Source organism: Phalangium opilio, unplaced genomic scaffold, assembly GCF_054372755.1.
Source record: "Phalangium opilio isolate 3A_F unplaced genomic scaffold, DU_Popi_V2 ptg000079l_1, whole genome shotgun sequence".
NCBI lineage: Eukaryota > Metazoa > Arthropoda > Arachnida > Opiliones > Phalangiidae > Phalangium > Phalangium opilio.
In genome coordinates this window covers 5,523,894-5,551,876 of record NW_028324187.1, presented here as the reverse complement: position 1 = coordinate 5,551,876, position 27,983 = coordinate 5,523,894, and the positions used below count along the sequence as shown (strand labels likewise).

At 38.8% G+C, this 27,983-nt stretch overlaps 2 protein-coding genes across 3 annotated transcripts in view; one reads left to right on the top strand and one right to left on the bottom strand.

Moving 5' to 3' along the window:
* Positions 1-27,983, top strand: part of GlnRS (Glutaminyl-tRNA synthetase) — a 59,086-nt gene that overhangs the window by 212 nt on the left and 30,891 nt on the right. The gene's annotated exons all lie outside the window — the stretch shown is intronic.
* Positions 75-27,799, bottom strand: LOC149654372 (cell adhesion molecule Dscam1-like). The gene is made up of 27 exons (XM_089845849.1): positions 27,288-27,799; positions 17,110-17,439; positions 16,860-17,039; positions 8,044-8,190; positions 7,841-7,958; positions 7,604-7,779; positions 5,557-5,826; positions 5,028-5,438; positions 4,798-4,959; positions 4,452-4,739; positions 4,259-4,384; positions 4,018-4,197; positions 3,804-3,951; positions 3,529-3,680; positions 3,336-3,471; positions 3,101-3,255; positions 2,965-3,035; positions 2,673-2,910; positions 2,512-2,607; positions 2,197-2,382; positions 1,840-2,130; positions 1,467-1,667; positions 1,218-1,400; positions 1,042-1,145; positions 673-751; positions 482-607; positions 75-420 (listed from the first exon to the last, which is right to left on the bottom strand). The coding sequence occupies exons 1-27, from the start codon at positions 27,346-27,348 to the stop codon at positions 410-412; spliced, it is 4,626 nt and encodes a 1,541-aa protein (XP_089701975.1). The 5' UTR covers positions 27,349-27,799; the 3' UTR covers positions 75-409.

Below are 27,983 nucleotides of genomic sequence, written 5' to 3'. Positions count from 1 at the left end.
GGTTAGACCTAGGCCAAGGTTTATTAACCTGTTAAAAATTATTTCTGTTATAATAACGAAATGGGAGAACGCAATTAAACTTAATTTAGGTTTTATTTATTCCACTTAAAAAGGAAATATACATTTTAATAAATTAATCCAATTATATAATTGCTAATGAGAAACTGAAGGAGAGTACATTTATGTCTATTTATACTTAGTCCCAAATTTCATTAACAAATTAACATTAAATACGTTAATTACTTATCCATCCCTGAAACGTTAGTTTGGCAGCAAAGAGCCAACATCGCTATTAATTATGTTTAACATTTCTTAATTAACGCTTGACGCTGTGAACGCGTGAATTCACGTCTTGTCCATTTGTACTTTTTTTTCTCTCTCTCTATCTTTCCATTCCTAGAGATATTTGCTACGATATCTCTGGAAATTATAGTTAATTAATTGGCGCCCTAATTATTAACCACTAGTTAATTAAGGTTACCAGATCGTGGGTAACATTTATAAATATCACTAGATAAACTGCTTGAGCCCGATTGCGTTGAACTTGAATACGCCAACTGGTTTGACCTTAACGCCACTGAAGGACCTAGTTTGCTCGCTTTATCACCTGTGTTCCAATTACAAACTCTAGTTAAATTAAATAATTAAAGCTATGGGGTGGTAATGATTTACCTTGAGAAGGTGGTAGGAATTGGTCACCCGGTCTTGGTGGACTTCTTTTGATCGTAGCGTAAGGACCTTCGTTTTTAATCTGGTGGATTAAATAGACCAAAAATAATTGAAAAATATTTCTAAAATAGACCAATAAATAGGTTTAAGTAAGGGAAGTTTAGAAATATACTTTAAATGGTTCGCTAATTGGAAAATAGGTCTAAAATAGACCAAGAAATAGGCCTAAAGTAAGGGAATTTCGGGGATATACTTCTTGATTTTTGAAAAATGGGCGTAAAATAGACCAAGAAATCACATAAAATCACGTAAAATCGAGGAGGTCAAAAAGTAGGCCTATAAAATGAAGAAATAAACAGAAAATGGCCCCACATTTGTAGAATACTCAAATTCGCTGATTGTATTTGGGTAGGAAGCCCTTGCGCTTTGAATGGCCGAATAAGGCTCGGCGTATTCGTGAGCTTCGTCTTTTGTACCTAGAAATTGAGAGATATTAATTTGTACGAAGACTTGTTAATGTACGAGTGAGTTATATTGACAATACGTACTTCCGGCGCGTTTTCTGGTAATTGGAATAGCTTTCCTGGTAGGCGAGGCGTAATAAGAACTCTTCGAAAAGGCATCGTGGTCGGGATGTAACTTATCCAGTTTTAAAGGGGGGTACTCGTGCAAACTCATGGAAGTAGCGTCCCCGTCACGACCAACTCGTTCCTTTATTGTTATTTCATCATCTATTAATCGTAATCAAATAGTTAGCTAATTAACTATAATTATATAGCGGAGTTATTTGGCCTTACAAGGGCCTTCGTCTCTGTTTGAAGCAATCGCGCTTCCTGTGTCCCCGTGACGTTTCAAACAGAAAAGGACGCTTATTACGAGGGTCAAAAGGACAAATGCCGATATTACTAAAGGCAGTAAAATTGCCAAGTTTCGGTAGAATGGTAAAATGGCCAGTACGCCATCGCTTGACATTATCGCTGGCGACAGATCTATCTTTTCTGAAATTAAATGTCGTAAAACAATTAAAACACTCGCTTGGTTCGATAAGTATTAAATAGGGAGCTGTCAATAAGATACAAAGGTCACGTATGGGTTTGACATTTTAAAACACGAGTTTAGGAGTAGTTATTTTGACAAGTTTCGCTTAATTATGCAATTAATGATGTGTACCCATTAATGGAAGGGTTTTGAACGAAAACTCGGCCTCAGTCGTGCCAGCTTGACTAACAGCTGAAACCATCAGCGAGTATTCCCTATTTGGCAATAATTGTTGGACGACAACGCGTTCGTTTAGATTGGGCAATCGCTCTTGCACCGATTTCCAATGAATTCCAGTTTTTAGTTTATATTGAATCTTGAATTTTTCAATGGGACAGAATTCGGCGCGCCACGCTGTTAAGTACAGCGTGATGAATGTGCTATTAACCGCGATGAATGCTTCCTTGGACGGCGTTCCTGGAGCTACGTACGACATAAATATATTTCAGTTTTTGACCATGTGATAATGTTGTCATCTACGAGACATACCAGCTCCTTTAGTTCTAGCCGTAATAATGTCCCTGGCTTCGCCCGTTCCCAGACTGTTCGAGGCCGTCATTCTTAACCTGTATGTTGAACCACATCTTAGCTTTTTTAGTTCATAAGTATCCATGTCCGTCGTGAATTTCTCTTGGTGCCATTCCTCATCGTCGCCTTTGTAATGCAGGACGTAGTCTATATGGGATAATAAAGAATTAGGACATTGTTGGACTGCCGGTTTTTATGAACGGGATAGTGTTGAACGCAATTATTCTTTTACTTAAAACTAAGTTGAAAGGTCGCAATTAAGTAAGCCGCGTTCACCTTTTAGTGCCGAATCGCCTTGTCTTCTTTCCCAATGTATTTTAATTGAAGTTGGTGTTTGGTTCATGACCATGATGACTGGTGATGTAGGCGGGGCTAAAACGGCGTTAAAATTAATCTAGTAATCACGAAAATGGTTTCGTAAGCACCTATTTAATTACCTGCCTCTAACGTCGTGACGAAGACCTCGTCTGAGCGTGGTCCAGCACCCATACTATTATAAGCTTGTACCATAACCCCGTATCTCGTGTTACGATTCAAGTTGGTTAAATACGCCGTTTGATGGTCGGTTAAGTTGAGCGTTTCGACGTTCTTGTATTGATAAGAGTCCACTTGTTCCTCTTTGTAACCGATGTAGTATCCCTTTATGTCCCCGTATTGAAGATCGATTCTTGGGGGCTGCGCAATCGTTAATTACTTTGAACTTGTAATTATCTCCTTAATTAAACTCACTTTCCATTGAACTTTAACCGACTGGGCCCCAGTTGCTTCGACGATGATATCCATTGGTGGGCCACCAGGTGCTGAAATCAATACAGGAAAAGTAATTGTACCGTGTCTCCTAGTCTTGAATTGAGTATTCAATTACCTTCTTCATCTGTTTTACATAGAATTGGTTTAGACGCTGGTCCCAATCCGACACTGTTCCCCGCTAAGACCCGGAAATAGTATTTGGTGGCTGGTATTAAACCCTGGACAATTACTTCCTTGTCAGTTGCCGAAACGACATTGTCACCTTGCCAGCTAGCTGGTTAAAAATGAATAGAATCTTCCCGGGTTAATGGTCCACGCCACTAAACTAGTGTAATTACGGAAGAACGTACTTGCCTGTGCCATTTCTGAATTGCACGACGTATCTTGTAATTGGGCTGTTACCATTAAAGGGTGCTAACCATTCTAAAGTAACCGAACGAGCCGTTTTTCTCTTGATAACGACACCCAATGGTTCCGAAGGCAATTCTAAATTGTTGTAATTACTTAGACGAGTTTTTATCTTTAATTGTATCGTAAACTAACCCTGAACCACTAGTTGGATACTAGTTTCATCTTGACCGTAGTTATTAGAGGCTATGCAGGTGTACAGACCACTGTCCGAGCGCTCCGACGATATTATTTGCAGTTCCGACGTAACGCTGTCGCGGTCATCGGCTCGCGCTTGAATTTCTAGTCTGTCAAGATATTTAACCCTGTCATAGAATTGAACTAATATGATTGTAATTGGAACTCAACCCAATGGTCAGTTCTTTGATTGGTTTAAGTTTCAATATGACATCATCAAAATTACGTATTACCTTTTATGTGATAAAGTTAGTAATTGTTGTTTCTCTTTCTCCCATTTGATGAGAATCGGTTGCTCGCCGCTGGCTTGACACCTCAGTGTCGCCCTGTCTCCCTTACGAACATTCTGACTTTGAAATCGTTCCTGGAATTTGGGTGGAACTGAAATTGACCCACTTTAATACGATAATATTCTTGGGTATACTGTTTTAATTAAGATTAAAGTACCGTGAACTTTGACCGGGATAACCCGGCTTAATCCAGCGCCAACGCCATTGGTCGCTTGGCACAAGTAATGAGCCGAATCACTCAGAGATACGTCTTGTACTTGAAGCGTACCGTTCTTAAATATTTGTCTTCGGAAACTCGAGGATATCGTTTCAAATTGTAAAGGTTCAAATTGTTCCACTGAAATGGAACTGTATTATTTAGACTGACCATTCTCAGGTAGGTAGGGGTCAACACCAACCTTGTCCGACAGATTTTTTCCAAGTAATATTCGGTTCCGGATATCCGCTTGCCAGGCAGTTTAAAGTCATTCTATCTCCAAGTACGACGGAACCCTCGGACGGTTCTTGTAACCAATTTGGTGGTACTTTGAAGGAATAGGCGAAGAATGGCTTTTTAAGAGCAGTTCTATTAAAAGATAACGATGTACTTACCCCTAACAATTACTTCGGTTGTCCGGCTAATAGTTGCCGCGTTATTGGATGCGACGCAGGTGTAATTGCCCTTATCCATGAAGGTCACTTTCCCGAATTGTAAAAGTAGCGAGTCGTCCAGTTTTTGTAAGGATATGCCGTCGCTTCTTTGGAGTGGATGTCCGTTTTTTCTCCATTCGACGTGTATTTCGGGATCACCCTCTAGTACGCTGCACAATAACTTAAACCTGTTGCCCTCGACTGTGAAGAGTTTAGGCGGTAATGCTTGAATGTCGATCAAGGGGGCCACTATTAAGAGACTCGATTAATCCTCATAAGTTTTAAACTTTAATTACTTAACTCGTACTATTTATGTAAAGATAAAAGTTAGTTTTGGCTTCTTGACCCTCTGCGTTTCTGGCCAGGCAACTATACTCTCCTTGGTCTATAGAACGTTCCAAGTTGTTGATGAATAGCTTGCCCATTGATTGTAAGGTTTGTCGATGGTTTATTGGCAATACAACACCTTCTATTTGAGAAAAAGTACAACAATTAATTGGAAGAATAGATTTAAAGTTGGTTGTCCTTGCAACTTACCTTTGTACCACATGATGCTTTCAATCGGGTAACCAGCAACCGGACACTGTAACGTTATATTATCCCCCGCAATTGCGGACTTGTTCTTCATGGCCCGAATATGCGGTGGTCCAAAAACGTTCAAGCGGCCCGTATGTTTCACGCTTCCCAGCGTGTTCTTAGCTAGGCAGGAATAATCGCCGCCATCTTGTACTTTGACATCGGATATATTTACGTAGCTGACAACTTGCGTTCCCCCCGTTACGTAGTCGCCCAGACGAATTCGCGTCGTGTCCGGGATTTTCAAACCGTCACTGGCCAACCACGTCACTTGGGGTAATGGGTTGCCCTGAGCCACGCAACGGAGGGATACGCTTGACTCAGGGTGAACCAGTTCGTCCGCGAATGTAGAGACCAATGTGGGTTCAATATCTGAAAATATTTCAACAACCACGTTATAAAATTCAAATGGGTGGTAGAATTGAAGTACAGTAAGTTCACCGTACAATAAAATATCCACTTATATCGTAAACCTGTAGAAAAAGCTTACCCCTTAGTCTCAGTTCCGTTGAGGATTGGGCCGACTCGTGTTCGCCAATGGCGAAGCACTGGTACATTCCCTGATCTTCTCGCTTGACGGATGATATATGGAGAATATCCCTGCCTAGAAAAACGATCCTTCCATCCCCCACGATCCTTCTTCCGTCTTTTAACCATTGCACTTCCGTCAAAGGGTGTCCCGCCACGGAACAGTTGATGCCCACTGATTTACCAACAACCCCGCTAGTCACGTTTAGACCAATATAAGCCGATGGTGGGGCTAACAAAAGACAAGCGAGTTTTACGCCAATATAGTTTATTAAAGATTTATCATTAACGGCGCATGCGTGTGAACGAACGTCAGGGGTATGTTTTTATCTGAGATACCTTATTGATGGTTAATATAAAACTCTTGGGGATGAATGCGCTTAATGACTAGTCCATAGAAAACCCTACTTCCGGAATCTACTTCCTCTTCTTCTATGTCCACGTACATACCTCTTTACTCTTTTGTATGCCCATCCCCACTTTAATACCGCGAATAAAGCTAAGACTGGTTCCTATAATGATGGCGGGTTTATTACTATGGGACCACCGTCCTTGTCTTTATTCGCAAATTAAGGATGGACATTGTGGGAAGCGTTCGCTGGGGAATAAGGCAACCGATAAGCTTTTTCCTGGTAGACAGCTTGTACACTTTAGGATGACGTATTACCTTACTACTATTATCTTCAAGTGAAAATGCAACTTTCTTACTGTACAGACTTCCTTCCAAATTTTAATCGTAATAGGTAATAAGAAAATAAGACATGTCCCTTGCCAAAGTAAAGCGCAAGTACTCGCAAAGTAGGTTAAGTATTTATCAATTAATCTATCAAGTTTTATTGTTCAGACCGCAAATCGAATATTATAATATCAAATAGATTAAGATTTCTTTAAGATAAAATATAAATAATTGTTGCCTTAGCCACGTTTACATTTTGACCTGGCTGGAAAATCACTTAGTTCAACGGGCCATAGCTATCGAACTTGCAGCTAGAGCTACTTTTCAGTTGTTGCATTTGCACTTTGAATGGAGGATAGGGGAGCTAGCTTCGGTTTGGTTTGAGGTCATGAAAGAAGCGAGCGAGTTGCCATAGGAGATGTTATTCTATCCTTTATTCCCAGGTGAAAAGCAAGCTGATGTTGCTTTGGCTTTGCTTCAACCCTAACGCAATTATTGCCAGTCTTCCTCTCTCTCCCTCCCTCCCTCTCTAGGTTGTTCAGTTCTATACTCCGCGCTATGGCTATAGTTTAGCGTGTCCGCCTTCCCGTAATTAGGCCCATTGGGATAGACGGGGGCCTTAGAGAGAGAGATACACCGTCCCGCTCCCCTTACTACCGGTAAATTTCCGGTCGCTAATAATAGCCCCGACTAGCTTAGCTTGGACTGCTTTAATGCTTATAACAATCCCACAACGCACAATGAGCCGCTTCAACAAGGACGGACCGTGTCTCTCATAATTATTCGCGCCAAAAAAATTAAACTAATACCGACTGACTCATTTTTTAAACCCAACTTCTTGCCTTGCGTATTTTTCAAGCCCTGATTGTTGTAACAGTATTGGGAAGTCTAGGAATTGGACCATAACATACTCAAAGGACTTCCCTGTATCTCTCATTGAACCAGAGTTAAAAGATGTTTTGTAAATACGACCATGTTTATCCTATGAACATTTCGTTTAATTACTCGGGCCCTGATTGTAATTGTAGCCCCAAGTATTAAATATCCTTGGAAAGAGGAGAAGTGGGGCTATGACGTACTCAAAGGACTTCCCTGTATCTCTTATTGAACCAGAGTAAAAAGGTGTTTTGTAAATACGACCATGTATGTTTATCCAATGGAGAAGACGATCATGAACATTTCGTTTAATTACTCGGCCCCTGATTGTAATTTTAACCCCAAGTATTAAGTATCCTTGGAAAGGGGAGAAGTAGGGCTATGACGTACTCGAAGGATTTCCACGTATCTCTTATAGAACCAGAGTTGTATTACTGCAAAGTCAGTTCAAACTTACCTGAAACAATTAAGTTGGTAGTTGCGCTGTCTTCGGATTTGCTGTTATTGACTTTGCAAATGTACTTTCCACTATCGGCAACAGTGACGTATAACAATTTAAGTAGACCATAAGTGACGCTAATTCTATGTCCGTTAACCAGTGGCGATAAACGACCATTTTTTTCTCTAAACCAACTGTGACAATACATATGTTTAATATATAAATATTCGTGACAATTAAATTAAACTTAATTACTTGTAAGATATTTTCGGATTTCCCTGACCCGTACAAGGCAAGGTGACACTTTCACCTTCTCTAACCTTAACCGTCGCTTGACTGTCTGTTATTTTTGCCGGTGATTCCACCAGTAAATCTCAAATAAAATTAAGGTGGGGTAACATTGAACGGGGGCTTACCACAAGATAGGGTAATATTGAACACTAGGACTCGGAGCTTACCGTATACGATAAGTCTGGCCGAGGCGCTACTTAGAGTTGAACCCTTCTCCAAATGATTTTTAGTTTGACATCTGTAAGACGTTTGCGAATCTTCGGGAGTCACGTTGAAAATATAAAGTTCACCGGTCGGCAAAACAGCGTATTTGTCTGTCCGAATAGAAGGATATAATTGAGTTAACATTGGATTCGGTATAATTTAGGAGTCTACGTGGTAGCTGAAATTGTTAGATTGGTAATATACTCCTTATTTGTTTCCTCCAAGCTAGGCTAGTATGTTTAAAGCTCCCAATTTTCCGTTCGATAGATACGTCTTTATTTTTTTTTGTTTCTAAGGTTATAACAAATGATATAGATAGTACTAGTGGTCTGTGTAAAATTGACCGTACGACTGTAGCACTGATAAATAAACTAGTTCCAACAACTGACATTTTTCGGGGCTAAAAAGCACGTTCGGGAATCTTATAGATCTAACTTATATATATGTTTCGTTCCTTAGATGATCGTATTTTGAACTTTATTGAGAAGGTTACAACTATACCGTGATCATAAGACTATTACGTAAGATTTCTATTTATTTCGTGGGCCTTAAAAACCCCTAGCCTTAGGCAAAAGGAACACTTCATTAGCAAGCGTTTAGAATACAAAAATTTAATGTATGATAATGAGCCCCTTAAAGTATTCATTGTAACGCCCCAAACTTATGACGATTTTAAGGAAAGTGTTCCAAATTAGTGCTGTTCCAACTTAGGGCTACTGAACCTAATAAAGTGGAATTTTATGGAATATCAACTTAAAATCAGTATATTCTAGAATATTACAGTTTAGAATACAAAAATTTGATTTATAATAATGAGCCCTTAAAGTATTCGTTGTAAGGTCCCAAACTTATGAGGATTTTAAGAAAAGTGTTCCAAATTAGTGCTGTTCCAACTTAGGGCTACTGAACCTAATAAAGTGGAATTGTGTGCTATATCAACTGAAAATCAGTGTACTCTAGAATAATACCAAACATTTAATGTATAATAATGAGCCCTTAAAGTATTCATTGGAAGGTCCCAAACTTATGACGGATTTAAGAAAAGTGTTCCAAATTAGTGCTGTTCCAAGTTAGGGCTACTGAACCTAATAAAGTGGAATTGTATGCAATATCAACTTAAAATTAGTATATTCTATAAAATTACAGTGCAATGGTAGAAGTTTCATGTACAGGTAGTAACAAGAAGCTAGGAATTCCATGGGTATTGATTGCTACTTATGGGGAGATGGTCATAGTCTTACGTTCATATATGTTCTGGGGTTTTTTTATAGATGAATGTATGTCTTAGAGTTCGGGGTTTCGATAAGGTTGCATGCAGGGTGGGGCTAACGTAACGTTCGAACTTGGGGGGAAAATGGAGATGGTTGTTTCTGATAAGAGTCCATCGTTAGTGACGGATTGATCTCTATATTATTTGGTGGGTACCCTGCCCTCGATATGCCGTCCAAAAGAAAAAAAACAACCCGTACTCCTTCGGCAAAACCCCCGAAACGTCGAACAACGCGCAACCAAGCAGATAAGGAGCCAGTAATCGTTATGTCGCGAGCAAGGGGGTAGATGGGAAATCGGAACCAGAAAAAGAAATAAATCAAAGTCGACTCAGCAAAAACCATAAATTAAAATTTCAACTAAAAGTCCCGTGGATGTTATGTTAGTGGAACATGTCGTTAATCAATTGCTTCAGAAGTCCACAACCATTATGTTCTGTTAACAGGGTTAGCGTAGGGTGGGTATATCTGGATTCTGGAAAGGTTAGTTAGTTAATTTATAAATGGATTTTACTTTTTAGGGAATTCTCAAGAGTTAGGACTTCATATTGGTCATTTTTGAATCTACAGTATTATTTCTCATTAGCTTTTCAATATGTAGAAACAGGATTACATCATAGAGGTAAATGGTATCATTGTGGCCTCATGTCTCCCAACGTTTTTTCTATGCGGGTTTTGTGGGCCAAGCTTGAGAACTCAGTCACACCTCGTCTTCCTTACTGCGATTTAATTGGTTGGTTGGTAGCAACGTGAGTTCCGACGCAACGCGTAGCGAGATAAATTATTCGTCATTCATAGTGAGTAGGTTTGAACTCTTCCCACAAATTCGCCTAGACACCTTGAGACTACACAATCCTAACTATTAACTATGTCTATTCCTCGTGCAATAATGGTGAACTTACAAGGAAATAATGTGACTTATGAGGAAATAAATGTTTGCGTCTCGTCGATAAATGACGGAATAAGGGGAAATAGAGTTATCTTTCTATTGGATTGTCATTATCAGATATGACGCCTTTCCTCTCTCTGCCCTCAGTCATTCGTATTAATGTCCTTCGAGGTCGTCCTACTCGCGTGCTGCTGCTTAATTGTTTAGACATTACGCTACGCCACCGAACTCATTACAGAGTTATGTCAATGACGCGCTAGCCCAACCATTATGGACAACCTCAACGAATTAACTCCGGTTTTCCTATGAATGTACACTAACCAAATGATAGTTATAGTTGTCTATGTTAAGAGGGATATTGGTTAAGAATATAAACGAGTCAACTCTTTGTTATTGTAACGGACAACTTTGCTCTAATACCATTGCAAACTCAATCAAAACTTTTCCCCTACTAAAATTAAATTTCTTAACTTTGTTTATTATAATTTTCAAAATTCCCTAACCCATTATTTCGTATTTCAACCCTGCCATGGGTTACAGACAACCGCTAACCACGCGAGTGTATTTTAGAAAATTCTGCGAAGAAAGAAAGTTTTCTATCCGGGTAGCAGATGCGAATCGTCTCTCGTCATCAAACTTTCTTTTGCTAAAAAGAAAACAATTCTTCTTTTTTATTTTTATTAATTTTACCCTGAAGTTGAATGGATAGACGGTATGGGACGGTGAAGAGGGGTGACGTAAGCCTTTTATTATTATGTAAATGACGTTGTCTACAAACTAGAAACTAAACTTTATTGTACGCGCTGCTCCTAACAAGTTCTTCTTCTTCTTCTTGGTTCGCTCTCGTTTCTAAAAGGGACTATACCGCGTGCCTTTGAGAAGAAATACTTTGTGGAGGGGTTAAGGAATAGAATATTGTTGGGCCTGCCCAATTAGGACGACAAACTTTCGCCCGTGTCCTTTTGTTCAGACTGAGACGACCGTCAACGTCTTTCAGGTGGTGCCCTAATCGATAGAAGACGTTGCTAACTATGAACCTTGCGTCTTCAAGGGACAATGTCACTTGGATTATGAAGGGTAGGGGAAATTCTCGATGGGTGGTTCCATTTAGGACTGTTTAGGGGTCGAGTTGAACCAGCTTTTTTAAAGCTCGGCTGGACTAGGGTAGAACAGTCCTTGGCGGGGGGTTCCGTGTCAGGTTCCCAAATAAGGGAGTATCATGAATTAAAGAGACCTGCAATTTGAGTTTAAGGTATTTCAACCTCCGTCTATAGGGAAAAGTTTAGACTTGTCCTTTAGTTGTTCAACTTTAAATATGGGTCGCCGATGAATATAGGCAAAGGTATGAACGTACTCCAAGGAACCCATATAAACACTGAGAACGACGATGAAATATCTAATCAGGTTTGTTCCGATATTGACGAACGTCTAACTACCCAATAGGAAGCTTTCTGTTGGGGGAGGAGCTAAGATTCGCGAGATAATTTTCACGGCCATACTGGTGGGTTGATACGAATGCAAAAGGAAAGCTGATACCAACCAATATGGCTGCCAGAACCTTGGTAAGACTTAGCAGGGTGTGACGTACTACTCAGCCAACTGAAAGCTCTCTTTACAGAAGTATTTTTAGAAACCAGAAAAAAAGAGGCTGTATTCACAAGTACTCATGTTTTCTTTTTTCTCCTTGTAACCATCGGGGTGTCCCTCCCTTGTTGGGGGGCAAAATCGGTCGACTCAAAATTGATTCCCCTTAGAAATATGCGAGTGTATTCTCATGTGTTAAATAAGTTCTTTGGTCGTCCTTGTACGGGTTAAAATCTTTGAAATTGAATTGGCCCAAAAAGTGTTTGGTAAAGTTGTAAGATTTGCAAAAGCCTTTGAATATGTAGCTCGCCTTTAGAACGAGATAGATTAAGCGTGCAGAATCTAGTGTGTATGTGAAACGGGTAGTGGAAGGTGGGTGATTGTACGCGTTTGACACGCGCTATTACGCGTCCTTAACTTGGAACAATGAAGACTGCTTTAAATTCGCTCGCTCGTTCGCGTTTACAAGGACCTCGCTAAATTCGAGGAAGATTCCTTGCTTCTACTCACTCGCTATTCAAATGAAGATCTTCCGTATTTGGTCGCCCGTACATAAGTACCATCCATGCCTACAAAAGCAAGCGTGCGTCGTCTGCGCCTACCATCTTCAAATATCAAACAGAGTTCAAACAATTCAAAGTAAGCCCGCGTGTATTATTATTATTTTTTTTCTTTTCTTTTCTTTATTTGGTAGTTTTTTTCTTTAAAGTAAAGTTCTTCATCTTCAAGATAAGTGAAGGTTGGTTTTTCATTGTATTATTGTACTATACTAATTTACTTAAATTCCCATTATGTTTTGAGACACTAGATTAAAAGGGTATAATCAACCTGCCTCTATGGTGTTGATAGGTTAGGTTAGGTTAGATTTGGTTTGGTCAGGGATAGATTTAATTTTAGAAGTAGGAATGGAGAACGGTTAGTATTTACTTCAGTCCGACTCATAGACCACCCAGTATAGAGCCCCTCCTCCCTCCAACACGTAACGAAAAGTTTAAATTATCTTATTGGCTAACTTAAACTACGTTTTTATGACGTTGCTGACGGGGACGGCGAAAAATACATAATTCCTTTTGGCCTCTGTCGCTATGACCCGCCTCTTCTTTCATACCCCTCCGTCCCGGGTAAAGGGGGTCCGGGACTTTGACGCGTGCCCAGAAAGATTACTCTATTCTCCATTCCTACGTCAAAAATTAAATCTATCCCTGGTTTGGTTCAATGGGAGGGATAGGACCAAGTTACCGTCTTCTATTGATAGTTTACAAACATGGAGGAATCATACCATTTACACTACATGGAGGACTTAACTAAAGCAGACGGGGTTCTGTCCTCCAGGTAGCGTGGCCTCCTGGTGTAAATAGTATGAATCCTCCATGTTTGTGAACTATCAAAAGCTAGTCCAAAAGGTCAATAATTTCAATATGACAGGAACGTAAACACTTCGAACGTGCAGCGTGGAAACCACTTTCTTTTAATTATATTTAAAAACAGGCTTAATTACTTAAAACGATGGACTAATTAAGGTTGACGCACCCCTCTTAAGTAAGAAAGACACATGGTTGTAATTAAGCAACAATTATTGTTCATTCGGCCGTAACTTTAAACCACGTTGGGAATTAAAGTAGCGTACCGTACCTGACATTTCCCCTCCCATCTCAGTGAGAAATTAACCTTACAGACCATTCCAATATCCAAATATATCTATTAAAATTATCGCTGATAATGTAACGGCTAAGGTATTCGTTCGAAATACTCGGGGATTTTAATCGAAATCGTCTATTTAAAATCAATGTCGGCGTGTATTAGTTCTATTAGCCATTTGAAAAGGGGTACGACTAATTTTAGGAATTTGCCAGCGTGTTTCAATCGCGTCTCATTTATTCGCTAATTAACGTTTGTTGAAACTTGAAAGCATCGTAGCGTTACTGTCGTATTTTCCTGACCGTAAATTTATGGTGACGAAAATTGGGCTCTTCCCAAATGTATATATATACGCTGCTGACCAATATTGTAAAATTGAATCGGACGCGGATATGTTGCTCGCTCGAGGCTTTTATGTATATTTAGGGTATGTAATTTGGAGGAATCGGACGTACCTACCTTTATTGACAAACGAATTAAACAATTAATCGTCGTTATGATATAAGTTTACCTTCTCAGTATGTATTCTCCATTCCTACTCCTAAAATTAAATCTATCCCTGATAATAATAATTCACGTAAAATATTATTTAAATTGTTTCGAACTTTCAAATGTAATTTTGTTTTAGAAAATTTCAACATTTTTTTTTGTTGATAAATTGGTAATTTTTGGCCACGAAAAATTGAGTAAAGAACTGGGCGTTTCATAAAGTGTGTGAGTGTTCGGAATAAAACGAAAATAAATACATAATTGCCAAAAGGGTTCAGTAATTATCTCGTAATCCCTCCAGCTACGTAATATTCTGATTCCATATATATTCCCCCGGACTTGCGACAACCGTCCGTACATAGATATTGTAAATATGATATTTCTAATTCGGTTTAGTTGAAAACTGCCTAGGCCTACTATATATGTATTTTGAAATGTGTTTACTAATACTAAAAGGGTGGAAAATGTGCGCGTTGAATATAATTCTGACGTTTTTCTATACTGTGATTTCATTGGTTGGTGTAACAAACAGAGTTCCTAGGCGCAACAGGCGGCGACTAGAGCTATCTCAGATGTGACGTAAGTGCCTAGGTAAAACGTCAAGGACTTAGCTTTGACAGTACCGCTTTGGTTCTATGGGCAAATAGTATGGGTGACGTCACACTAAGACTTCTGAGATAGCTCTAGAGCATTCTCAGAAGTCCTAGTGTGACGTCACCCATGCTATTTGCCCTTAGAACCAAAGTGGAACCAAACATTGCCGCCCACTACCAAAGCTTAAGTCCGTGTGGTTTTACCTAAGCACTGACGTCACAACTGAGATAGCTCCATTTGACAGGTAAAATTAATGCGTCATACACAGTGATTAGTCTATCTCGTTCCACAAAATACACCTATAGATCCCTTGAGAAAATGGCTGGCTACATTATGCTTCCTAGTAACTGTATGCATTCCTGTTGATAGTACATATATTGATCTATTTTTGATATCCATGTGAAAGGGATCAAGCGACGATCAAGATTCGAGAGCTAGCGAGGGATTGGGGGAACGTCGATCCTGGCAAAGGCTTAATACCGAGGTATTTCCTCCTCATTAATAATTCAAATTTCAGGGATTATTGGATCAAGGGATTTCCCATAAAGCGCGTGCCACCCCTTCTGCCCCCCCCCTCACCTTTCCCAGGCATTAGAAACTTTAGTTCAGGGAACATTGATCCATTTTGGCGCGAGAGAGAGAGAGAGAGGGAGTTTTAAGCGGCGAGGATTACATCGTCAAAGTCCCTTTCGAGGGTCGCTTTTTGAAAAAGTAACGACTCGTTATATGAACCGCATCACCAATCACTATGCTATATACTTTCAAAAGTGGTTTCATATTCAAGGTGTGTTTCCCCTGATTATTTTCCCTTTTCCCGGTGCTTGGAGAAAAGCAGGAAAGCTGGGTGTTAGGCTTAGGTAAGTGTCAGCCCAACCAACCCGCAAAATGAGATTGCGGTTTCGGTTGCGGTTGCGGGTACCTTTAGGAATTGTAACGTACGTACAATTTGTCTATAGTAATATCGTAAGGGACGTAACAAATATAAGTAAGATGGTAATTGTAATTCCGAAGTATAATGGGATGGGTATTTCTATGAGACATCAATTTTTAGTGGAAAATGTTATATAATTCGATGACAGTTTAGGCCCCACCTAGCACCAATGGTTGATACTAAGAAGCGATATCTAGTTTACTAGAGAGAAGGTATAAGATGCCTAAGTATTCGCGCGAGGCCATAGTCCCAGTCCCCCCTTTCAAAATACAAGGGGGGGGGGGCGTAAAAGGAGGCCGGGCTATTTCGCTGCCTCTCCTCAGTCGGAAAATACAAGTAATTTTCGTCATTCGCGTCGCGTTGACGTGAGTTTTCAAGAACCAATGAGATGCGCGGTTGTAATTTAGAGGCGTGGATTTACTCCGGACCTACTATACGTTTGGACTGGAGATAAAGCTGGTATAAATGTGGAGGCGAATTTATACCTTCTCCCTAATAAACTAGATATCTTTTTTTGTTGATACCTTATCTATACTAGAGTTAGTTTCTATTGGCAACAAAACTGTTGAACAAATTGTAATTCGGTTTTTTCGCAGGCCTTTACATGTTTAACAATGAAATTAACACACCTTATCATAGGTCTACTTATTGTTGCTGTATGTTACTTATGGCTATGTGTGTGTGTGTGGAAATATCGGTGGTAACTGCGGCGTCAGTCACTTAAGTCAAGAGCTGTATATTTGGTGTCAAGTTATACGCGGCGTGGGAAGACTAGCTCGCACGTAAAAAGGCTTGGATCAGCTGTATGCATTGTTAGTAGCCGGGCTTAGGAATAGGCTCAGGTTTGAAATGCGATATCAATGGTTCCCTCCTCAGCTTAATAAGAAAAGATGGTTGAGCCATATTTCACACTTTATCGGAAATGCTTGATGGACTCGATTTTTGTAACAGCCTTCTAAAATGTGGTACAAACCAAACCACTCAATGGCAATCGCTTTTAAAAAATAATTTATAATTTAGTCTTATTTCTAAATCTCTCCCTAAATTTCATGAGTTCTGACGAAACAAACAAGAAATCGGTGTTTTTTCATGGTTTTTTTAACCTTTGACCTATCCAATTACAAATAATTGACCTAATTTCGTGTCCTTCCCCTCAATGTACGTACGACCTAACCAACTATATACTGTCTCACGGAGTACATGTCTATTCATTGACAGTGCTGTTTGGATTAGCTTTAACCTTTGACCTTTTAATTATGAAGCGGATAGCCATTAGCCAGCTATTTTCCGAGTAAAATTGAATGTGACTTGAGAGTTCTATATAATTAGCTTAGTTAGCGTTGTTCCGGTTGAGATGGTTTTAGGTTTTAATAAGTATGTACTTACCCCTTGACGTTTCGTGATGTCCACTGTTCAGAGTGGTCAAGAGCGTCCCATCTTGACGTCTCCATCCGGTGAACGAAATGAACTCTCGGATTGAATTTGGTACCTTGCATTTTAAGACGCCCGTATTTCCGGGTATGACGTATTCGTTAATTACCCTCGGTTTGTAGTCTTCCAGAACAACTAGAAGTTTGTAACTTATACGTTTGAGTATTCATTTATGAATGTGCCAATAAAATTAGTTCTTACTGACCAGCTCGTACGTGGACATCCCTGCTTTGTATGGCACCAACGACGTTTGTTAATTGACATCTGTAGATGGTGGCGTGTATATCCTGACGGTATTGGTCAGCTCCGAAAGCCAGAAAAGCGATGGAACCGTCAGATCTAATATGACGCAGTCCGGGAATCTCGAAGGCTTGACTATCTCCGTCTTTTAGACGCCAGGTGGCCTTGGGAAGTGGTTTCCCGTTACCGGAGCACGGGATAATCGTACCGGAGTCATTCAAGAAGGTGACGACACTCGGTGGTTCGTGAAGGAATGATGGGCCATCGCGATATTCCCAAGTGACACTTGAAACGACTGAAATTGATAAAGAAATGTCATATTGATCAGTTTTTTAGGAGCAAATTCACCGGTAAAGCCACCAAATAGTTTTATCTTCTTGGGTTTATACAAAACTAGCTGTTACCCGCGGCGTCGCTCGCGTGTAATAAGAACTTCCATCAAAATGATATAAAGAATGGGTAGATTTTACTAATGACTAATATTTTTGTAGCACCCTAGGAGCGAAGGCACTCGGCGTTGGCCGTCGGGACATTTTGATTACTTTTCACGCGGACATTATTCCATAAAGAAGGGTTTTTAGATTTCTGGCCGCCATTTAAAAAGATGGCAACAAATCGAACCCAAAAGACCATTCAGCCCGTCTATAGGTTAAAGGAAACCAGTGTACTAAATAATAATAATAATAATAATCAAAGCTTTGACTATGATATTTTGCGAAATCGGTTGAAACGCGCGGACTTTGTTGCATAGAGAAGATTTTTTACATTTCGGGGCGCCATTTATTAAGAGGGCGGCGGATTGGAAAAAATCTTTCTTACGAGTAACGTTCCTGCAAATTTTCAGCCTTTTAGGGCAAGCAGTTTGGACTGGGCGTTGATTATCAGTCAGTTTGTCAGTCAGAACTTTGATTTATATATATATAGATGTTTTTAATTTGTTGCAACAGAAACGCCATCAACTTTCATTCTCCCTTTTCTTGCACGCAACTTGAATCGTTATCGGTGGCAAATTTGCAATTACTAGGTTATTCTCCGCGCTTATTTTTTTTCATATTAATACTTGAGCCCCCATTTATAAGATATTTCCGTCTCTTGGTGCGAGGCTTTATGGGTATTTGCAAAAGTTACCTTCCTCTTCTCAAACCCCCACACACAGTAAGGCGAGAAAGCGGCGGGTATTAAGGGTGCTATACGGTATACCGCGCTGTTTTGTAATTCAACTCCATTCGCCCGACTCGAGCTCGGGAGTTTCGGGCTTGATCTAATTTCATATTCCATGATCCAATCGTGCTTCGTTTTATCAAAAAATAAAGCTAGCCACGAAAAGTCGAAAAGGGGAGCAGCGGCTTTAAACCTGGCCTTCATTCGACTTTTCGAATACAACCCTTTTAAACTAAAGCAACCCGTAAAATAGACCAGCGAGTGTCTATGACGACTTTTTAAAGAAATTATCAACATTTATAAACCCCACGTGCACGTTTTGTTTTCCCGCCAATGTGTTCTTTTTTTTAAACCCATTTCCCGCCCAAAATAAAGTAAACACGTGCCCTAATTCTCGTGATTGCGCTTTTGATCACGTGAAGTTTCCCGCCAACTAAAATCACGTGCAGTCTACGCATAATTTAAGAACGTATTAGATGAATTAGTTGCGTTTGGTTTGGTTAGATTAGATTAGGTTACGTTTTTGTGATAATTAACATACTTGGGAAGGGGGTCAAAGGGTAAAGGAAGATATGCCTTAAAGAATTCAGCATTGGGTTTGGTTAGATTAGATTAGGTTACGTCTTTGTGACTTTTAACATACCCTTGGAAGGGGGTCAAAGGGTAAAGAATTCAGCAAATAGAGCTGCTACGAATTTGTGAAAGATACCATGATTACTTGCTATTAAAATATACTTTAATCATAAGAAGAAACTGAGTTCTCTAAAGTGGTATGGTAAATGTATCTATATATATATTTACAAGATCTTGATGTTATAGTGACGTGACTTCTTTTTCAAACGTGATTCAATTAACTTAAAATACACCCCATTTCTTATTCCACGAGGGCTCGAACACTTGCCGGATAATGGTAAGACGTCAAATGTGTTTTTCTTAAATATAAGGCAACTGTTAGGTCACTCCGATGAGGCTAGAGAAGGCGTGACTCGGAGACGGAATCATTTCGAATAACAAAATTTGCCCAAATGGGCTACGATATTATTATTATTATGACAGAAGGGATATTTTTTGTATACAAGGACCGTCACTTAGAGAGACGCTAACGAGAAGAAATAAATTTATTTAGGGTTCGTTTTATGTTTCCGAGGGGAAAGCCGACATTCAGGGTGAAACTAGCCTGTGTTATTCTAGTTAGGCGCCTGTAGAACTGTTTACCCTGCCGAGTAGAGTGCATCCCTTCGTTAGTTGTTGCGGATTAAAATTAAGAAGCTTGCTATTTAGAAAAGTTAACTTTTGTGGTCTCAAATGTTTGATCAAAAAATTAACTTTTTTGTGAGGGTAATATTGAACACTTGTTCAATTTTGTGTAGTGATAATGTTGAACACTGGGTAATATTGAACACTTGTTCAATTTTGTGTGGGGATTATTTGAACACTGGGTTATATTGAACACTAGTTCAATTTTGTGTGGGGATAATATTGAACACTAGTTCAATTTTGTGTGGGGATAATATTGAACACTAGTTCAATTTTGTGTGGGGATAATATTGAACACTAGTTTAATTCGATACCAAATTTATTTTTAATAGGAAATATAGGTAATAATATCAGTTGCAATATTTAATCCTATTTAATTAAAATTTCTCTAAATAAGCAAACTTGTTGACTGCATTGTTTCATAATAATATTAATTTCTTACGCTAATAACTTTTCGAATAATTCCTCGGTATTTCTTTCAAAAACGACTTCTGTTTGTGTATAGACTGAAAGATTCCAATACACAAATTTGACTTTGAATGCCCGTAATAAGCTCATGAATATTTATTTATTTCTGTTATTGTAACAGAAAGAAACGAGTGTTCAAAGAAATCCGGGTAGGAGGGAAGAGGGGGGATATTGACGAAACGATTTAGTTGGTTTTTCTTTTTCAACACATTCTAAAAGTCATTATCGTTTGTAAGCCTTACAAGTAACCGCACCGCACTACACTTATAAAAAAACACAACCAACCCCTTCCTAAAATCGAATTAGGAACCCCGCTTTTTTTCTTTATTTTTGTTACTCCTTTAGTAACTTACACGAAATGAAGGCTTTGGAATAAATATACCGTATCGAAAGTTCATAAATAGAAGTCTTGTTGACACAATGAAAATATTTGGTTATATTTTTGTTCCATTTTATTGAATTGAGGCAATGGTCTGGAAGGGAATGGAATGCTTTAGAAATTGTATTTTAATTTGCTTTGACAAGATATTTGATTTAGTTGTGGAAACTTATATACGCAAATCAAGTCTTTCTCTTTTTCCCTGTTTAGCTTCATTGTTTGACCAATCAACGAATGCTCTACTTAAATACAGCCTTTGTCTATGAAGGTATGTCCACACTAACCTTGTGGCTTGTTTAAAGGTGGGTCCCTTTAATATGCATATGGTGGTTAGCCCCTATGCCACAACTAACCGACAGCGTCCTATACTAACTATTACTATATAAATACCCTTTTTAGGACACAAGAAGTGATATATTTTTTACTAGGGAGAAGGTATAAATTCGCCACATTTCCAGCTTTATCTCCAATCCAAACGTTTAGTAGGTCCGGAGTTAATCCCCGCCTCTAAATTACAGCCAGCATCTCATTGGTTCTTGAAAACTCACGTCAGCGCGACGCGAATGACGAAAATTGCGTATTTTCCGACTGAGGAGAGGCAGCGAAATAGCCCGGTTTCCTTTTACGTCCCCCCCCCTTGTATTTTGAAAGGGGGACTGGGACTATGGCGCGCGAATACTTAGGCATCTTATACCTTCTCCCTTATAAACTAGATAACACTTCTTGCTTCAATCATAACCCTTTTTTGGACACCCTGTATTATTTTCGTTGATCCAACTTGGACCACAGCATCAGCTAACTTACTTGTTATTTGCCTTTTTTAACACTAACTGGATACTCTCGCATTTTACTTCGCAATAATCGACTTCGTGACTTACAATGTAGGTTCGCAAACGCGGCCTTTTTTTCGCGCCTCTTCATTTCATTTCTCCGAATGGCCGAATAATAGGGGAAAGAGTCTTCTGTAAAACTTATCGGAATTTTTCGCCCAATTTGCCGCGACTAGAGCGCGGTTCTAGCTTTGCTCCGAATAGCTCTGAGCAGCTCCGGGGGCGTTCGACCGTGTTATAGAAATGAATGGAATGAGGCGATAAAAGTCGGAAACATTTTTCCATTTTACTATCTCACGGCCACTTCCGAATTGCGCCCAAAACGCCCGAACTTAAAAAATATAAAAAGCGCAAATGATGAATTGAACCTCTTACCGCGATGAATTTATGAACTGTGTAGTTAAAGGGACCAACCAACACCCCCTACCCTACCCTTCCCGCGTTAACGACCTTTAAAGGGACACTTAAATAGATTCGTCAACGCCTCGAGGCCTGCGCCGATTGTTGTAACCCAAAGTTGTCATAAGGATTGGGATGGTAATTGGCTAATTACTCTTGCCCTGATTGTCGTAACCCCAAGTATTTAGTACCGTTGGAAAGCTTAGAAATAGTGCTATAACATACTAAAAGGGTTTCCCTGTATCTCTTATAGAATAAAAGTTATGAAGCTCCAAAGTTGCGTTATGCCAAAAACCAATGTTAATCCTATGGAGAGAATGCCAATTAACATTCTCCTTAATTACTCGAGCCCTGATTGTCGGAACCCCAAGAAATTAGTACCATTCGAAAGGGGAGAAATAGGGCTATAACATACTAAAAGGGTTTCCCTGTATCTCTAGTAGAACCAGAGTTATGAGGCTCCAAAATTGTGTGATGCCATAAAAAAATGTTAATCCTATGGAGAGAATGATTTTCCTTAATTACTCGAGCCATGGTTGTCGTAACCCCAAGAAATTAGTACCATTGGAAAGGGGAGAAATATGACTATAACATACTAAAAGGACTTCACTGTATCTTTTATAGAACAAGAGTTATAACAAATATCCCAATTTGTTTATTTGAACTTAATCGCGTTTTGCGTCAAGGAAGGTTAAGTATCCCTTTGATGGTTGTGGGTGGTTCGGGAGGTGTCTAGATAGGAGTCGCCTGGTCGGGTGCTTCATGACGCGATTATTTGAAACCATCGGAAATACTTTGAATCCTTTTTATTTTATTTTCTTCACAAGAGATTTTCCTCTTTTTTTTTTTTAAATCTTTCAAAAATTTAAATGCAACGACCGAATTTCTAATCGACTGGTTTAATTTGCAATTAAAATATCATTGTTTTGCAAATCACGAGAAAACGCTCTTCCAGCTCTTTCTTATAGATTATAGTTTTTGAAAATTTAAATTTATTGCCTTAATTAAGATGATTTTCCTCCCTCCCCTCCCCCTGGGAAAGACTTAATTATAATAACGTTTATTAAAGGTCTAGTGAAACTATTTATAACGTTTATTAAAGGTCTAGTGAAACTATTTATAACGTTTATTAAAGGTCTAGTGAAACTATTTATAACGTTTATTAAAGGTCTAGTGAAACTATTTATAACGTTTATTAAAGGTCTAGTGAAACTTAATAATAATTGCAATTCACTGACCAGTGAAAGTATTAGATAACATTCATTGTTTTGACGAAAAAGAATTTACCGCTTGGTAAATGTAGCCTAGTATTATTTTTTTTTTGGGAAACGTTACGTAAGTCTTTGTTTTTCTGATGCCAGTAAACTTGATGTTGAAACGGAGACCCCCTATGCCCCCCGACCCTTCTTGTACACTCTTTTAGTAAGATGAATTTCGTATAATGGATAGCCTCCTTCTGTATAGTTATACTTCCTTATAACATAAGTTAAAAGAATTTTACTCTAAGTTATCAATACAGAAGAAACAGTGTAGTGTGTAGTTATGGGATTAATTACGTATTATAAATTAGTTATTTTACATTAATTAGTCCACAATGAAAGTCTTAGGGCGTAAAAATCGGTTGTGCTATTGGTCATCTGTTTGTCCACGAGGACAGAGACAAGTTGGATAAATAAATAAATAAATGATTTAACTGGTATCTTTTTATATAAATCTTATTATGAATTATAAGTTAAAAATGTGTAAGCTGTTGAGAAGTTTGATATGCCTAGCTGTGATAGATAACATCAGGAGAGCAGATATATTGCCTGTCATATCGTACTGCGAGAACGCGTCATTTGTTGTAAACTAAGTGGACAAATATTATATTTATGCTTGGTACACATATATATGGAAGTTTCGACTTTCTATCCATCTTGTATTGATTTGAAAGCTTGTGCTTATACGAAGGACCTGGATTTCTCAATATGTTGTCACGAGAACCTTGTCGTGTCCAGTGTCCTTCCATACACGAAACGACGACTCCTTGTTGGAGGAATATGATATGGTTAAGACATATTAATTAATTCTTTTTAATCACGTTTATGGAAAGGCACTGAATTTCGTCTGATAGCTGTCAAGGCTTCTTGATGATTGACACGGGGTTGACCTCTCAACCATGACATCTATCATACGTGGCTATGATGAGTGTAATAGATTTTTTTGTGCGGGCCTTGGCGTTTCTTTCATTGTCTTTAAGTGGCTTCTGCTGCCGCTACTGAATTATTCAGGAAGGGGAGATTCGAGCCCGTATAGTCATCTGACTCGGCTTGGATCCGCACCAGAAAAGGGACGTACCCTCACTCAAATACATTAAATATCTTCCAGAAGAAGTCGTGTGCATTACATGATGTACTTATTTCCACCAGTACCATATGCAGTTCCGCTAGCTGCACCATATTCAATTTCTTACCTTAATATTTCAATATTTGACCTGAATAAGTTATGCTACTTATTATTAGTAGTATTCTGAATGCCTTGAACCAAAGGTAAAAAAAAATTAATTGGTTTTCAAACCCTAATTACTCCCAGAACTAATTAACGCAACACCAAATATTTCCTACGGTTAAGGGGCAATTTGACCTATGATACCCTAAAGGCATTTGACAATATCTTTTAAATTGGTAGCCTAGAGTTCTTTTGATCTACTTTCTCAGTACCCCGTTCCACGGGGAATCTAAAAAATGAATTGTTTTTTAAACGCTAATTACTAGACGCCTAATTGAGCTAACCCCAAGTATTTGGTGTCGTTACGTAGAGGACATTTTAACCTATGATACCCTGAAGGCATTTGGCAATATCTTTTAAATTGGTAGAGTTATGGCCTCTCAAAGTTCATGGTTCAAATTCTCTATAACCCCTTGCGTAACACTGAGATTAGAATGTCTAAAAAATTATTATTTTTTTTTTTAAATATTTATCTTTAGCTCTACGCTATTTATTTTGATACTGATTACTTTAAGTGATTTACTTCGGCTGTTAAATGGATGGCATCTGTAGACGGTCGTGTTTTGATTGGTGGAGGGTTAAAGTGGACTCTATACATCGAGACTAGATCGGCCCTATTTTGGTCTATCATTGTCTTATAGACTTAAGAACTTTCTAGACCTATCTTTTCTTCTTCATTTCCTGCTGCTTTAGAGATAATGTTTACTGGGATGTGGGAGGCCTTACCCCCATTACGGGGAGATAAACTATATATATACCCCGAAAGGGGGCGCGGTTAACGAATAAATAATGCACTTATTACCAATTCAAGACATTAATCTTTGACGGAACGATTCCCGTCCCGCAGTACACAGAACCCTTTTGACGTAATCTCCGCCACTTCCCCCAAACTCACTTGAATTTTTAAACAATTCTCGTGGGGATTTTCTTTATCGATGGACTTATAATATACTTATGATATTACCACGGCCTCCTCTAACTAAAGGACTTGTCATTCTTTGGACATTCCATGCAGCTAGGACATCCCATGCAGCTCCTTTTGCAATGTTTATTTCACTAAAATAAATACAGGTGAATTGTTCAGTTTGATCAACGATCTCTCCAACCTCACTTGAATTTTAAACAATTCTCGTGGGGATTTTCTTTATCGCTGGACTTATAATATACTTATGGTATTGGCACGGCCTCCTCTAACTAAAGGACTTGTCATTCTTTGGACATTCCATGCAGCCGTAGGACATCACATGCAGCTTTTTTTCTTTGCAATGTTTATTTCACTCAAAATTGTTCGGTATAGTTCAGTTTGATCACGGATCTAATAGGGGATTGAAAATGTGATTGGGCGCTTGCTTTGTCGATACAAAAAATGTACAGGGTGTTTCATAAAAGGGCACCGAAGTACTCATTTGGGTTGATTTTGAGTCGAAAATGTTCTATTATAATTCTATGAACGATTTTTCTCCAAAAGCGACACCCCCTAGCGCAAGTAATGATGATAATTGGAGTGTTTTATGGTTGACCCTTAGCGTTAGCGTTGTCCTTCAGTTTCTTTAAAGGGGTCGTCCTTAAAGCACTCCAATCTTCGTAACTTGCGTTAGGGGGTGTCGCTTTTGGGGCAAAATCCGTCATAGAAAACTTTACATTTTCGACTCTAATTTGAACGTCGGTGAAACACCATGTATATAATAACGAAACGGTATACATGAGCTAGAAAATTAAGATTAGGAATGGCAGGCTAACAAAAATAGGTATGTTTTGTTTTCCAGGTTTCCAAGACCAACCTCAAGAAAGAGAAAATATATCTGAAAAGATGATATACCGCGCTCGGTATACTTCTTGATTAGTTATGTAAGGGAATTTTTTTTAATATCAGGGAAAAGCCTCAGGGAAAACATTCCATAATAGGATGAAAGGAAGTCTTTTCAGCGCTGGCCAAGGTTTAGTAATATCTCTCTTTTAATCCGAACCGAAAAAGTTTGCGAAAATTTAAAAAATTGCAAGCACAAAGAGAAAGAACCTCCAAAAAGAGGCAGATAGAACATGCAAAAATAATAATAAATGTTGAAGCTAGCGGCTAAATAAAGAAGACCTCGTTATCTCGTTTCGTGCTATTTTTGGGGGGTGAAAAGGGGAGGGGGGGCCAGGGAAAAGGGGCTGGTTCTTCCCTAATATAATTTACATATACCTGGAATTGTTTCTGAAAGCTGCAAACCCCCAAATAACAATAGAATAGAACTCTGAACTAAGTAAAAATGAAACTAGAAAGCGATAAATTTGCTTAAAAGTTTTAGGAATTATGTTAAATTAAAACTCTGTTTGTTGGTGTCCCTTTGGGGGACAAAATTGGTTATAGTTTGGACGACTTGCACATACATAGAACCCTCCCATTAGGCCACTATACTTCGGCCCTATAATTACCAACACCCTGCATTTATCAATAAAAAATTAAAGGTTTCGGTTGCAGTTGTACTTTACTTGGTAAACTCTCCCTGAAAATGTTAATTATTTAAGTGGGGCACTTTAGAACGGTAATGGCACTAAGTATGTTCTTTTCAAAGGGCGTACCTTCGTTAAGGGCATTGCGTTGCCATTTCTTTAAATATATTTATATTTATATATATCGAAGTTTTAATTTTTAAAATTACTTTGGTCATTAAAAATTAGTACGAAATTCATCTTCTACCTTAGTAATGAGCCCTTCCCCTTACGTACTACGAAATTCGCTCTAATTTAAATTTTGAGGGGCTTATAATGTCGTTAAATTTATGGTTGGGTATTTGAAGCGGGGGCCCGCTGTTCAGTTTCCCATACATACATAGAAAAGTGTAGTACACCGAGTTTCTTCCATAAGTAAAAATAAAATTCTCCTAAAAATTTTAAATTTCCATACTTTATTTAAAACTTAATTAGTATTTTCGCTTTGAAGTTTTCGTTAATTATTTAGCAATATTCGGGGAGAACGAACTCTCCGTGGTTAGAGGATGGAATTATTTACTAACTAGTAAATAGCAAAGGAACTCGGCGTTGCCCATCAGTCTGTTGGGACATGTTTTTGGTTTTTGGGCCGCCATTTTTAAAGATGGCGACAAATTAAAGCTCATAAGCTATTCGCAGCGATTAAACTCAGTAATTAACATAGTAAAGTTAGGTTTAATGACTTACCAGTTCGGAAGAAAGTGTAAACGAAGAAAGTTCCGAAGTTCAAATTGAACAATAACAACATCGTGGTTGTTTTGTTCTGTTAAGTTGTTTAAGTTTTACAACAATACATGGACATCTTAGCAGCGAAGTTATTTAACAGTTGCTGAGTCAACAATGAATATGTTTAAAAGTTTTACAACAGACTACATACAGTACATAGGTGCCTAAATTACGAAGTTGTTTTGTCAGTTGGTCACAGACAACGGCGTCATTTAGTGACTTTGAATATTTTCTTGTCACGTGATGCGACCACGTGTCAAACTTAATAGAGAAACAACAACTTTGCACGAGACTTGGGAAGAATTGTCAAAAGGATAAAACCAAGCCCCCCTGTGTTGGAGCGACGAGCACTTTCACGACTTAACTCTCCGAGCCTATACTTTGGACTAGTCGTGTATACCGCTTGAGCCAGAGATTCAGAATGGGCAATGGGGCACCACCACCACTTCACTGGGAAGAGCGAAGGGCTCCCCCTTTCGGCGGACAACTGAGATACTTCCTCAGAGTTAAAATCGATACCTTCATTCCTCTCTCTCTCTCGGCATGAAGGCTTTGGGGTTTACATTGTCTTTTAATTACGCAAAATTAGTCCAGAACTCAATCCACCTTTGTCCGCCTCCGCGCCAAAGTACACTCGCGTGTAATCGCTAGAGAAGT